Source organism: Salvia splendens, chromosome 7, assembly GCF_004379255.2.
Source record: "Salvia splendens isolate huo1 chromosome 7, SspV2, whole genome shotgun sequence".
NCBI classification, from domain to species: Eukaryota; Viridiplantae; Streptophyta; class Magnoliopsida; order Lamiales; family Lamiaceae; genus Salvia; species Salvia splendens.
In genome coordinates, this window is record NC_056038.1 from 3,984,434 (window position 1) to 3,998,225 (window position 13,792).

Genomic DNA, 13,792 nt, shown 5'->3' on the forward strand with positions numbered 1-13,792 from the left:
TATACACAAATATAGGAAAAGGAACATATTCAGTTGAAATATTGTGAAGCTAAAACATATGAAGCCTATATATATTTACAACCTCATTTAAATGATACTCCCTCCGTCCCTTTGTAGTAGATGTGTTTCATTTAGAACACTCGTTTTCGAAAAATTATAATAAATAGTTAAAGGGGAGAGAAAGTAAAATAAAAAAGAGAATAATATAGTTGAGTCTTCTCTATATTATTCTTTCTCTTATTTTATATTTTCTCTATTTTAATTATTTATTATCATTTTTCCGAAACGAGTGCTGAAAATGAAACGCCTCTACTACAGAGGGACGGAGGGAGTATGTGACTGGTGAAGAAAGAATAAACTGTTGTTCTACACAGAAGTTCAGTCATCCTCTGCACTTTAATATGTATACACACATTAAGACAATAATATATGAACAAAACTAATCATCTTCCCTTAGCTCTATTACTGCTTGATACTTGAGCCTGAAGAGATGCTGTATCACGAACCGGACGAGGCTCCTGCATGCATAAAAGGTTAGCTAGGCTCATACCGCGGAGAAACACAATACAAACAATAGTTTGGGATCAATATTCTAAACACAGAATCAGCAACTTTGGTGTCTGTATTTCCTTATGTTGTTCACCTTTCTTGAATTGTTGTTTCAAGTCTTGTAAATTACTTCGCTAACAAGTGAGATATTGCAAAATGTTAACTTACCACGCGGAAAGGAAATTCATCAGCCTCAAGCATGTGTACAATCTGACCCATCTTAGGACGTTTGATGGCATCCAAGTCTATACATCGGAGGCAAAGCAGTAGTATTCTCTTGAGTGCTCTTGGGGGAGGAGGAACAGCCATCAGTGGGTCAGTAATCTCTTCGCTACGCCGACTTGATACCATCCCTTTGAACCAATCTACCAAGTTCATCTGAAAGTTGAGAGTTGGAACTTGTTACTACTTTTTCAGCAAGTAAAGCGAGTTCAAAGATAGATTTTCTTCACCTCTCCTGGCGGTCTTGAATAGTCTACTGGGCTCCTTCCGGTTATTATTTCCATGAGTAGAATTCCAAAGCTGTATACATCGCTCCCCTCATTGAGCATACCAGTGCTTGCATAGTCAGGGGAGACATATCTGCAATATGTAAATAAAAGTTACATGCCTTCCTCTTTCCAGTCCTCTGCTTTGAGGAGAATGAAGAGAAACAGAACAAACCCGAATGTTCCCATCACTCGTGTAGTCACATAGCTTTTCTCAGGTCCCAATAACTTGGCGAGTCCAAAGTCTGACACTTTTGGGTTCCATTTCCTGTCTAGTAGAATGTTGCTGGATTTTACATCCCGATGGACAACTTTGGGCTCTAATCCTTCATGTAAGTATGCTAGTCTGCAACAACCAACATTCAGAAATTCAATAGCAAGTACATAAAGAAGTAACTGAGCATCTGCATCTCATGAGATGCTCAAAAGAACTATCGGAGCATAGATAATCATTTTCTTGTCAAAACAAACACAACAGTAGAGCGTAGATGTAGATAAGAGAATCAAAAAGCAGCACACCCCAAAAGAAATACTACCCCAAAAGCAGCATAACAATGAGAAATATTACACCAATCAATCACTTAGGTGAAGCATATCAATATTTTAGAATGAAATTGGGATAACGCCTCACCCTCTAGCTGTCCCAATGGCAATTTTCATGCGGATCTCCCAAGTCAGCGGACTAACTGGCCTCACATTGCCATGTAACCACTGCTCCAAGTTGCCATTGTCAATGTACTCATAGACCAGCAACCTGATTGCACCAAAAATGATCAGCAACAAACAAGTGAAGAAAAACCAATTCTATGTTAACAGAAAAAAATCAAATGAAATTGAGGCATATACCTTTGAGCTCCTTCAGCACAATAACCTAGGAGACTCACGAGGTTCTTGTGCTTTACTTTCCCAATAGCTTCAACCTCCACTGTAAACTCTTTCTCTGCCTGACCCCTGTTGAGAAATGACCAGAAAGTGTTAAAGTTGTATACAGTGGCATGCTTCAGGAAGAGTGATGAAAGAACATGTGTTGCATTAATTAAAGATTAAAACTGAAGATTAAGGTGGCAGTGCTACCCTTGGGGCCAATATCATATTATGCATCCCTTGTTAAGATCAGTCATCAATTAAAGAAATTATGGGGATCCTCATCGTAATACTATGCAACATATTTGAGTCATGGGCGTGTGGCTGGATGCAATGCCCTTGACAACTCATAACGAAGTAGTACTATATTTTTTACGTCAACATGATGGCGACTCCACAGTTATAGTATTTATCTTTCAATTTCGTTTGATATTGGTGTCATGAGTCTTAAACATCTGACATTCCCAGGAGAAATTCGACCATGTTGCTAAAACTGATTAAATATGATAAAACCTTCTTAAATTACAATCCTCTGTACATCCAAACTCTCAGACATAATCTACCTAATTTCACTATGCCAAATAAACAGCACTCGTTCGATTAGCAAAGAAAATATCCCAATAAAGGGATCAGAGATACAACCAACGGTATCTAAACTGAGAAAGCATAAAAAGAAAAAGTTAATCTGGATAAGATAAAGTAGCATAACGATATTAAAGAGCTGAATGAAAATAATTAAAGGAAAAAAAGATTAGTCTAAAGACTCTAAACTCTAAAGCTTACCTATAGAATAGATCCAAGAAAAAGAAGAGCTAAAGAAATAAAGGCTACCGATTACTTTGTTTTTTTTTCTTTTAATCCCTACTCCGAAATGACTAACTAATATTCACCCACAAAGCAATCAACATCGAATCAACGAATTCCCCATTGGAACACATAATTTCCAAGAGAACATCCTAATTAATCTTAATTACTGAAATGAAATGCATAAACAGAGCAAACATGCACGCTGATCCATAAATATACACCCTAATTCTCATATCACAGCCCTGAACCCCTATTTCGAGCTCGAAATGAGGTACAGAAGAAGACTTACTTCTTGTTCAGAAGTTTTTTCACCGCAATCACGGAACCATCCTGCAAAACCCCACGATAAACAATTCCATAACCACCTTCTCCAATCACATTTTGACTCGAGAACTGATTCGTCGCAATCTGCAGCTCTCTCATGCTGTACCACCGCCCCCACCCAGAGCTCCCCAAACCGTCAGTCGACGCCGGCGAGGACTCGCTCCGCGTCGTGCTCGACTCCTTGCTATCCGACTCCGCATCCAAACCCTGCGAAACGCCCCCGATCACAAACACCTTGTCCGTCTCACTCTTCACCTGCCTCCGATCCGCCTCCCTCTCATCGCCGGTCTTACTAGAAACCGGCGGCGGAATTCCGGAGCTCTTGTTCGAGCCAATGTTGAGCCGCTTTGAGCTCCGATTGCGGAGGAACAGGAGAATTAGGCAAATAGCAGCGAGCACGATCACGACTGTAGCGATTATGACGATGAAGAGTTTCTGTTCGAGAATCGGAGTTTTCTGAGTGAAAATTCCGCCGGCGGTAGGGCTACCGGAATCATCCATTTGCTGGGGAGAGATTGATGTGCGAGGGGTGGGGTGAGAGGCATGTGTTAGTGAATGATGATTGGAGTAGAATTTAAGATGAAAACTGCGAAAATGTGGTTGGAGAACTTGAGTGGGAAATGGAAAAAGTGGCAGCCATTGTTGAGGTTAACTAAGCTGATGGAGTGGGCAACAATGCCATACAACGGATACCAACTAAAATTGTGAGTTACGAGAATTGAAGACAAAGAAAGGGGTATTTTGGGGAAGATAAATATTTCGAAACGGATCGTCGCCCTCCGACCGTTAAGATGGTGACCAGTTTGACCGTTCTACCCCTGCAATTCTCTATTGCAACGTTTCATTTCAGTTACTATTATTATTTTATTACTTGTATTTTAGGATAAAGAATTATCTCTAATAGAATGGGACTTATATCAATCATTTTTTTCTTTCTATCTCCTATTTAATTGACCAATTATTATGTACACTCGCATCGTTTTAAAAAAGTTTTAATTTTAAAGCATGAATATGTTGTTTTGTTTTGGAATCTAATAAAACTCTCAAAACTATATTTTCGATGAGAAAGAATAAATGAATTTTCAAGTCGTCACACTTGTGGGATGATATGGGATTTTATGAGGTTTTGTTTTATATATTAAATGGAGAGATAAAATATAATTTTTATATTAATGTGAGAGATAATTTTTTTACAAAAACGCAAATGTGACATCTTGTGGGACAAACTAAAAACGCAAATGTGACATCTATTATGAGATGGAAAGAGTACTTCGCTTAGTTTGTTTTTCATTTGGAATCTAATAAAACCCTCAAAACTATAATATCGGTGAGAGAAAAATGGAAGATATTTTCATTAGTTGCAACATAATATGTGACAGATAAGCAAAATCATCAATCAATAATATGATTTTTGTCATCTTGTCACGTACCGCATCATCATAACCAAGAAAGGATGATTTTAATTGTAACCTGGGCTCCTTTAAAGACAGAGCCATAAAATCTTTATATAAATATAATAATATCATATCGAAACAAACAAAAGAAAGGGAGAAAATTATTGGAGGCGAAGTAACGCACACGTAAAACTATGTTCTTAAAAATTACCAAAAATATAAAAATTGAAGTATTGGGCGCTCTCTTTTTTCAACTTATGGCTATTTGAATCCATGCATTGCACACGTCCATTTCATGACCCCATCCATTAGTATGTAACAATACTACACACTTACGTGTGTGACAAATTATTAATGTCGGATTTACAAGTACTACTAATATAATTAAGATTTTTCGTTAATAGTGTAAATTACATATCCTTATTTTTTTCATTTTTATTAGCCCATTAAAACTATTTCACTAATAATACTTTATATTCTCTATATTACTCTCTCATTTTATTAATTTTACATTAAAATTTGTAGTGTCTGCTAAAATAATTTTATTTATATTAGTTGATAAGAATGTTATGGAATGATAAACAAGTTTGAAATTAATGAGCCATTTCTCTAGCACGTAAGCTATAATCATGTAGCAATCATATCAATTCCCAAAGTCGTCGCATACCACATAAATATAGGAGAATTTTTTAGAAAATAATTTGCTTCCTTACTTTCATCAATCAATATTTAAATACTAATAGGCAGGATAATAATTGAAAAGAAGAACCCTTGACCGAAACCATGACAAAATGTAACATTGTTTCCTTTAATAAAACCAAAAATATTAGGCTACTCTTGAATGTACAAAGATCCAAATTGATATAAGTTGGGCAAACGGAGCGAAAAAAACAATGTAATGACACATATATACTACCAACTTTGATTAATCTTCACTTAACAACACCAATAATTCAACCACCCTAAGTTTTACTTAATTGAACACTTATACTTTAAGCAAGTATAGGGTTAAATTTGTTCCCTATATTAAGATTAATGTCCTATTGACTAAATGGGTTATTCTTGCAATCAAAGGTCTCAAATTTTAATTTCACTAGAGTTTTATATAGGTCAAACGTTCACACCCGATTTAATATGTTAACTGTGAAACACAACTTAGTTAGTAAGACGTTTCTCCTCTAACCAATAGATCATGGTTGAATCATCATGGGATAAATGAGGAATCATTATTGATCATCATAAAAAAATGGCACGTTGACACTAAACAGAGTTCCCAATAAGTGTAGGGTTAAATTAGTACAACTAATGGGTTGATTTAATTATGGTTAACATCATTTCTTATATGTAAAGACTAATCCAAATTATTCACATGGCCCAACTCTGTCGAGATTCACATAGCCCAAATGATTCTAAAATCATGGGCTTTGTGCTAGTGTCTGAGCGACATTACACTTTTCTCTTTCTTTTTTGTTTTATTGATATATGGCTACTTTTAAGAAAAAATATTTTTACTCTTTCTTTAAATTATTTATTTTACTATTCCTTCAATTTTATTTTATTTTATTTTTATTTAGCTATTTTATCTTCTCATCATTTATTTTTAATCCAATGTGTATTACTCCTATTTTCTTAATCTATGGACATCTACTGACTTCGCACTTAATATGGGACCGAGAGTATATAAAAAATGCCACTTTCTTTTAATAATTTATTCTAAAACAACATATTATATATTATTTTATAAAAATTATTTCTCACATTAATATAAATATATATTTTCTCATGATCACTTACAGCATAAAATAAAATTTTCTAAAATTTCTCTCTTTCACCTAATTTATGTGACATACAGAGGAAGGGAGTATACCAGGGCTGACAAATCGTGCGGATTGGGTCGTTATCAGGTCTAACACCCCCAACCCAATAAGGCCTAACCCGAACCCGACCTGTTAAGGAAATTGTAAATCCGAACACGAACCCGACCTGCTACATTCAAATCCGAACACGACCGGCACTCGACACGAACCTATTATCGACACGATATAATATGGGTTGACACGACACGATAACGACCCGAACCAGATATTAAACGATTAAAACATGATATTACACGATTAAACCTTATTTTTCAACCTAATTTACACTATTAAAATTCATTTTATACTATTTAAACCTAATTTACAAGAAATTAAAAATTAAATTAATATACATATTTTTTAAAATAATAATAAAAATAATATTATTATTTCTTAATGGGTTATCTGTATCCGACCCGCATTCAACCCGCACCCAACCCGAAATTATCGGGTTCTTAATGGGTCAACCCTATAAGGACACGGACCCAATAAGACTTTACCCCAACCCAATAATTTCGTGCGAATTCATGTCGGATTATCGTGGCATGTCAAAAATTGTCAGCCCTAGAGTATACTTGCATACGTGGTGATCCTTATCCACAACAACATTACTTCCTAAGAAATGAAAACATGAAATACCAAAATCACCCCTGGGCACGGGCACACAATCACGCACCAAATGAACGGCCATGGCCCACTTGCATCAATATTCTCATTTCTCAATTCCTCTCGAATTATCGATTTCGTCCTCACCACAATCGCTAAACCGTTTTCTCTCTCCCTCTCAATGTCGACGGCCGATGACGCCGGCGCGGCCGTCAATGCGCCGAAGAAGAAGCAGCGCGTCAGCAGCAGCAGCAGCACCTGCCTCCCCTCCACTCTCGCTATCATCGATTTATCCGACGAATCCCTAACCGAAAGGCCTCGCAAACCGCCTCTCCTCCGCCGCACCGCCTCCCATTCTCTATTCCACTTCTCCCCGTCCTCCTCCGCCGCTGATTTCAACGATCAGTCCACCGCAGACGTCGTCCTCGCTCTCCGCCTCGACCATCAGCCGTCTTCTTCATTCGATTGCGACGATGCTTTCTCCGAATCGAGCTCGATTGCTTCCCCCGAGACTCAGATCTATTTGCACTCACGAGTTCTTCGCCGATCGAAATACTTCGCTGCGCTTCTCTCCGACCGCTGGCAGCAGAAGAGCGACGCGGCTTCGTCGATGGATGAAGAGAATTGCTTCAAAACCCATCGTATTACTCATCGTATTCCGGCTGTTTATGATTCTATGGATGACTACGTGACAGTGCTCAAACTCCTCTACTCTGATGATTTGTTGTTTGCGATTGATAACCTGTCGACCGCGCTTGATTTGCTCCCGATCGCGCTTGAATTGTTGTTTGAAGATTGCGTTAAAGCTTGTGTGAGATTCATCGAGGCAGTGCCGTGGTCGGAAGAGGATGAAAAGAGGATCTTAAGTTTGATTCCTCTACTGAGTGAGGAAGAATCAAAAGAGCTCCTCGCCAGAGTTTCTCCACTGAAAAATGATTCATCCGAGGAAATGCTTCACGGATTGATCCTCTCCGCAATCCACAGCAATTCGAACATGGCCTTCGCGAAGGCGTTCGTCGCAAAGCTGCTGAGGGACTTCTCGTCGAGGGAGACTGCGAGGAAAGTTCTCGATGCGGCGTTCGACAAGAGTTTGAGAGTCGTGAAGCAGTCGTTGGAGGAGTACTCGAGTCCGGACTTCAGAGGCAGCCACGATGAGACGGAGGTTATCCAGAGGCTGAATTTGCACACGGCGATGACTAATTTGAAGCACGTTCTGTGGCTGGTGGAGAGGATGATTGAGCTGAGAGTGGCGGATACAGCCGTGAAGGCATGGAGCGAGCAGGCATCGCTCACGGCGGATTTGAGGAGGGCGTTTCTCGATGATCTATGGCGTGCTTTCTTTCCGGGACTACCCTCTGTAGTGCTTCGCTGCACTTGCCGGCTTGCTAGTGCAGTCGTCACGGGGAATATCTTGGCTGCAAGACAGGTTACCATTTTGATGCTTTTATGTTCATGTTTGGTGTGAATATTCAATCCATATGTATCGATGTTTATGTATCAATGTACGTTTCCTCAGCTGGTATTTTATTTTGATGGTATTTCATTGAGAATTTGAGACAGAACTGTGATCTTAAAATGGCTAAGAAATGGGATTTCATTGTTTAAGGTTGAAGAGTAGAATTTGATTGTTCATGGTGGGGTTATGCAGGTTAGGATGAAGCTAGTGAGGGATTGGCTGCCGGTGTTGATTATCTGCAAAGAGAGGGTACCGATCATGGGGTCGAACAGTATGTCGCTGTATGTGGAGCTGGAAGACATATTTTTGAGGATCATATCGACTCTCCCTATATCAGATTCACAGGAATTGTTGCAGCAGTGTCTTAGCTTCTCAACTCGGAACATTGATGACTGCCCTCACTTGGTGGATGCGTTTACTACTTGGTTTCGTCGTGCCAACAGACCCGCACAGGCAGATCTTTCCGGGTAAAGGTTTTGGGTCTTGGTAGGAGGGGATCCTTCGCTTACCACGGAAGCTTTGTAAATAGACTATTGCCATCTTTTTTCCCTTTGAAAGTTGCAGTAAGGCAGGAGTCGTCTTCTTTTTCATGTCTGTGACGAACTGCTGTGCATTTGCTGGCCATGTATATGTTTGAGAATGGATGTTGCTATAACTTAGAAGAAACAAATGATGAAGTTGCAGTTAATGTGCTACTTGTTTTCTTTGAACTCGATAATATCAGTTGAACAATGAATCGATTGTGAGCGACATTTATACGATCGAATTTCATCCACACTTTTTAGATACGAATATCTATTACATTCTCATGTATACTCTGCAAGAATCAAGAGTAGATGAATAGACATGAAAACGAAGATTAAAATCCGAGTATCCATTGATAGTGAAATCATCCTTCAACAATCTTAACGGCCGACCTGCACCACACAAAATCACAATATGAAACACTGTTGCATCAAATGAGAAGAAAAACATATTTGGAGGAACTGCATACCCGAACGGGTTCTGTTTGATCGCCAACAACTCTACGTCAAGCTGCATAAAATTCGCAAGTAATTTCCTATATTTGGCTCAAAGAAGTGTAGTAGTAGAGACATGGAATACCAGTACCTCAATGGTTGCATTGGGAGGAATTTCCTGCACACCCTTACTTCCATATGCTAGCTCCGGAGGTACAATCAGCAGTCTCTGCATCCAACACAAGCTAACACTGAGTAGTCGAATTTGAAGCACGTGGGGGATTGATCTGATCGAGTCTCACTCACTCACCTGGCCACCGACACGCATGCCTTCAACTCCCAAGTCCAATCCTTTAAGAACCGCTCCTCTCTCGGATTGACCAACATCAAATCCATACGGCTACAACACAACATTAATCGTAATACTCCATCCTCAATCACACACACCAACTCAAACATCCTTACTTACCGTTCCACCACCAACTCCCATGCCTTGTCTGCTCGTCATAAACGTGATGCCTTTCCACTTGGCTACGTAATGCACCTAACAAACGCAATGCATTTACCACAACACTGAGTTTCCCTTCATTACAACAACAGATTTAAATCGAACATACAGAATCCAACATTTGCAAATCCATGTATTTAGATATTAAAATTTACTGTGCCACAGTCATACTGCAACCCGAGATCCCTTGACAGCTTCGAGTCCGTCTCCCACCTTCAAATCATAGTACCTACAAATTCAAGCCTATCATCAAATACACCAACTGATGCCTTGCTATAATATATTGATAATGCCATAACACAGAAACCATAAATATACAAGTTGAAGCTGTGATCATAGGATACAGAAGTGCCCAAATTCAGATTAACATCGATATAAACCCGTGTTCTCTGAACTATATAAGCAATAGTTAAAATCAATATTAGTAAAAGGAAGAATCTGAGAGATGTTATCATGTAGTACTAACTTCAGACCATTTGGGAGGGTTTTGAATTCACTTTCAGGAACTTTTGCTCCTCTCAGCTGCAGCATATAAAAAATTTACTGTAACCAAACTCAGAATAACATTTTTTGGGGTAAAAATATGAAAATGGCTCACAGCTCTTCTACTTGTGCTCACTGCACCAGCTGCTTCACATAACGAAATCCCAGCAGCTGATAAATCATTAAAAATGAAATAACTTGTTAATTTAGAATGCCATATAAAAATTCTAGGAGAAAGAATCCTATACTACACTGAGAGATGAAATCAATTAGCTAAAAACTCCTCTGTCAAAACCAACCGAATTTTGAATGGGGAAGATTTCTATCATTCAAATGCCCAATACTTAATTCGATTAGATCACGAATACATAAAATCACAATTCCCTCGATCAAATAGTGAAACCAAGAATATTAAGCCAAAGGGGATATAAAAAATGCTAACTTGCAGCAAGAAGAGAGCTCAGCAGCGCCCTCCGCCCCTCCAAATGCAATTTCTGGACAGAGGTCTCCGAAGATGGCGATGAACAGCGGCAACACGACGACGTCGTATTCGTGTAAGAGCGTCTCTTTGTCGAAGAAGACGAGAGAGAGTGGTAGGAGAAGATGGGCTTGAGTGGATGATGAAGGAGAGAGAGTTCCATTACCCTTTGTTGTCAGTTAAGCAAAAGCAGTTATGATTTGCAGAGTGAAGGGATTATATCGTAACCATTTCTAGCCACAATTTCTCATTTGACATAAAATGCCCAGTCATAATTAACTCATCTGCATATATCGTTGATATACAAAACACGACTCTTGATTTTAACGCGCGCGGCCTTCTCTTGATCCGACTCGTACACAAAAACAGCAGTGAAGTCGCATAAAATCGGTGACGAAAATGATACGAGGAGTGATCGTAATGAACGATCAAGGCAAGCCTCGCCTCATCAAATTCTATGAATTTCAGGTTTGCCTCATTTATCCTCCAATTAACCTATAATTATGGTTCCATTTTTGAACCATTAGATCTGTTAATTGTGATTGCCAGCTGGAATTTTTTCATTTTATTTGCTTCATTAGCCGCCGGAGAAGCAGCAGGAGCTGGTTCGGAGCATTTACAGAAGTCAGTCGTGTTTCTTTTCAATTAAAAATAAATTTCTGATTTTCAATTTTCGGTACGAGGAGTGAAATCATAGATCAATGCGTGCAGTTTTATGCAGTAGAGCAGAGAACGTGAGTAATTTCGTTAAAGCAGATTCTCTTTTCGGGCCGGTGAGTTTTAGGATTGGGGATTTTGAATTGCTTGTTTTTTAAATTTATGAGATCATGTGTGTGGTTTGATTTTTGAAATGGCGTGTTTGATCAATTTGCAGAATGTGTGGCTTGTTTATAAAACTTTTGCAACACTCTACTTTGTCTTCATATTCGACAAATCCGAAAATGAGCTAGCAATGATGGATCTGATGCAAGGTATTCTTCCAAGTTGAATTTATGGTACCTGGTTTTTTTTTTCTTTGATTCTCGAGACTCTAGCTACCATATTTTTACAGAACTTCTGCATAACTAGGACTATCTGTTACTGTGGCAATCCTTGACATGAGACCGTATTTAGCACGAATTTTAGTGATAAAAGATGTGTTAGACCAAGCAATGCATGACTTGTAAAGCACACGAACACGGCATGGAAATGTTGTTTTCGATACATAGTTCAAGATTATGCTACTTGTATGTTTATTGTATGTTGAAGATGAAAAAGCACGACAATGACATAAACCCAACACCCCTATGGTAGAGAGTAGTTGTCTTACTGGTAGATACTTATAATAAGGTTCGAGGAATGGAGTCTTTAGGTGGTGCGTGTTCTGAACCCGGAATGAATTCTTTGGTAAAGTGAATACTAGTCTCACAGCAATATCATACTTGTTCTGTAACTGAGACGATATGAAATCATCTCTTCGTTATGGTGAGGTTAGTCAGACTGTCAGTCTTATTCATCATCTCATATATTCTAAGCATTCACTGCCAACAGAAATTGATGAATAGTTGTATTTGCCTTGTCTTAACATATACTCCCTCCATTCGCGAATAGGAGTTCATTTCTTTTCGGTACGGGTTTTAAGAAGTGTTAATAAAAGTGGGTGGAAAAAAGTTAGTGGTATATAAGTCCCACTTACATATACTCCTTAGTTTTAAATAAAAAGTGAGTGGAATGAGTTAGTGAAATGTGGGGCCTATTACCATTTATAGTGAAAACGAAACGGGACTCCTATTCGCGGACAAACTAAAATGGAAAAGCAGGACTCCTATTCACGGACAGAGGGAGCACTATTGTTCTCAGGGTCGCCTAAATATGTCTATGCTTTGAGAGGGAATGGTGGCTTTTCTTGGAGTACATTCTTTTGCCTTTAATCATGTTATGTTTATAGTTATTGTACTTCCATTTAGTTATATGTTCCATGTCCGAATCACTAGATTCTTATGGAGTTGATAGAAAAGAAATGTACCTGTAATTTTTTGCATGTGGAAACTCATCTATTGTGCTGTTTCTTGTTATGTCTAATATTTTTAACATCTTTGAACTAATACAGTATTTGTGGAGACATTGAACAATTGTTTCAAAGAGGTATGCGAGCTTCACATAGTGTTCAATTTTTACAAGGTAGATTCCTTTCCTAGCAATACCAGTGCTTTCAAACATGTCACTTTGGCTCACTGCTTATTACATCTGCTGTAACAAGCTTTACGATTGTTTAGTTATTTAAATTCATGCTGTTATAGCAAATTTGCTCATTTCCAGCGCGATTTGTTCTTCAGATCCATATGATTTTAGATGAAATCATATTAGGTGGACAAGTGCTTGAAACAAGTTCTGAAGAGGTGGTCAATGCAGTTGATGCAATCTCAAGGTGTGTGTGTGCGCGTGCGTGTAGTATTGCAATAGGCATCCCTGCTGCGCCGTAGGGTCTTAGTTCATCGCCCCCAACCTGAAAGCGCCTGTGTCTTAACCGTCTACTATGCTTCTTTTCCACCTATTTATATCCCTTCTCATCTTTAAATTTGTTTGAGACTATTATTACTAATACTTCAATAACGATGTGTGTCTGTGTGTGTGGATGAAGGTATAACCGGATTATTTTATGCAGGTTGGAAAAGAATGTCAATTCGATGATTCCATCTATTCCTGGTTGGCAGAGATGATAGCAACTGATCTTTCGTAGTATTTTGAAGACTAAAGATATCATCCACAACCCTTTTTTCGCAAATGATATTGGAAATCAACCTGTGTTGATGCTGATTGATAAAATCCTCTTCTTTTTAGAACGAACATTTGACATGATCATACCTTCAACAGAATTCTCGAATGGCATTAGTTCTTGCTTTTGTATAGTTAATTGATCCGTCTCGCTCATTCTTTTAGTTTTGTGATGTGTACAATGTCCTTTTCTTTCTAGATGAAAAAGAATATTTTTATTTTATTTTACTCTTACAGTCGTACCCCAAATAAATAAAGTAAAATAA

General features: G+C 38.4%; 4 protein-coding genes across 5 annotated transcripts; 2 read left to right on the forward strand and 2 right to left on the reverse strand.

Moving 5' to 3' along the window:
• Positions 1-12: 12 nt before the first annotated feature.
• Positions 13-3,737, reverse strand: LOC121742030 (probable receptor-like serine/threonine-protein kinase At4g34500). The gene is made up of 7 exons (XM_042135042.1): positions 2,998-3,737; positions 1,884-1,988; positions 1,669-1,791; positions 1,213-1,383; positions 1,002-1,131; positions 718-927; positions 13-518 (listed from the first exon to the last, which is right to left on the reverse strand). Exons 1-7 carry the CDS (start codon positions 3,531-3,533, stop codon positions 444-446), a joined length of 1,350 nt encoding a protein of 449 aa, XP_041990976.1. The 5' UTR covers positions 3,534-3,737; the 3' UTR covers positions 13-443.
• A 3,209-nt stretch (positions 3,738-6,946) lies between these two features.
• On the forward strand, positions 6,947-9,039 carry LOC121742028 (BTB/POZ domain-containing protein At3g05675-like). The gene is made up of 2 exons (XM_042135040.1): positions 6,947-8,314; positions 8,537-9,039. The coding sequence occupies exons 1-2, from the start codon at positions 6,962-6,964 to the stop codon at positions 8,813-8,815; spliced, it is 1,632 nt and encodes a 543-aa protein (XP_041990974.1). The 5' UTR covers positions 6,947-6,961; the 3' UTR covers positions 8,816-9,039.
• On the reverse strand, positions 9,023-11,049 carry LOC121742031 (peptidyl-prolyl cis-trans isomerase FKBP16-4, chloroplastic-like). Of its 2 annotated transcripts, none has more exons than XM_042135043.1 (9): positions 10,737-11,049; positions 10,410-10,465; positions 10,278-10,333; positions 9,983-10,040; positions 9,773-9,847; positions 9,614-9,703; positions 9,455-9,532; positions 9,339-9,369; positions 9,023-9,261 (listed from the first exon to the last, which is right to left on the reverse strand). In XM_042135043.1, exons 1-9 carry the CDS (start codon positions 10,933-10,935, stop codon positions 9,143-9,145), a joined length of 762 nt encoding a protein of 253 aa, XP_041990977.1. In that variant the 5' UTR covers positions 10,936-11,049; the 3' UTR covers positions 9,023-9,142. The 2 variants fall into 2 exon arrangements, with proteins under 2 accessions (XP_041990977.1, XP_041990978.1); XM_042135044.1 differs by having other exon boundaries at positions 9,339-9,379; positions 10,737-11,026.
• Positions 11,050-11,122: 73 nt separating this feature from the next.
• LOC121742032 (AP-3 complex subunit sigma-like) lies at positions 11,123-13,754 on the forward strand. The gene is made up of 7 exons (XM_042135045.1): positions 11,123-11,240; positions 11,354-11,396; positions 11,484-11,545; positions 11,647-11,743; positions 12,862-12,932; positions 13,088-13,179; positions 13,417-13,754. Exons 1-7 carry the CDS (start codon positions 11,172-11,174, stop codon positions 13,469-13,471), a joined length of 489 nt encoding a protein of 162 aa, XP_041990979.1. The 5' UTR covers positions 11,123-11,171; the 3' UTR covers positions 13,472-13,754.
• Positions 13,755-13,792: the final 38 nt, after the last annotated feature.

Bases quoted from the DNA above. Each gene is read 5' to 3' on its own strand.
- LOC121742030 (XM_042135042.1), bottom strand. From the start codon at position 3,533: ATGGATGATTCCGGTAGCCCTACCGCCGGCGGAATTTTCACTCAGAAA. The intron at 1,792-1,883 runs GTATATGCCTCA...TGGTGCAATCAG, and splicing joins TGTGCTGAAGGAGCTCAAAG to GTTGCTGGTCTATGAGTACA. The intron at 519-717 runs GTAAGTTAACAT...TTATGCATGCAG, and splicing joins ATGAATTTCCTTTCCGCGTG to GAGCCTCGTCCGGTTCGTGA.
- LOC121742028 (XM_042135040.1), top strand. From the start codon at position 6,962: ATGAACGGCCATGGCCCACTTGCATCAATATTCTCATTTCTCAATTCC. The intron at 8,315-8,536 runs GTTACCATTTTG...GGGGTTATGCAG, and splicing joins ATATCTTGGCTGCAAGACAG to GTTAGGATGAAGCTAGTGAG.
- LOC121742031 (XM_042135043.1), bottom strand. From the start codon at position 10,935: ATGGAACTCTCTCTCCTTCATCATCCACTCAAGCCCATCTTCTCCTAC. The intron at 10,466-10,736 runs GTTAGCATTTTT...ATGATTTATCAG, and splicing joins GAGCTCTCTTCTTGCTGCAA to CTGCTGGGATTTCGTTATGT. The intron at 9,533-9,613 runs GTGAGTGAGTGA...TGTTGGATGCAG, and splicing joins GCATGCGTGTCGGTGGCCAG to AGACTGCTGATTGTACCTCC.
- LOC121742032 (XM_042135045.1), top strand. From the start codon at position 11,172: ATGATACGAGGAGTGATCGTAATGAACGATCAAGGCAAGCCTCGCCTC. The intron at 11,241-11,353 runs GTTTGCCTCATT...TTGCTTCATTAG, and splicing joins TCAAATTCTATGAATTTCAG to CCGCCGGAGAAGCAGCAGGA. The intron at 11,546-11,646 runs GTGAGTTTTAGG...ATCAATTTGCAG, and splicing joins CAGATTCTCTTTTCGGGCCG to AATGTGTGGCTTGTTTATAA.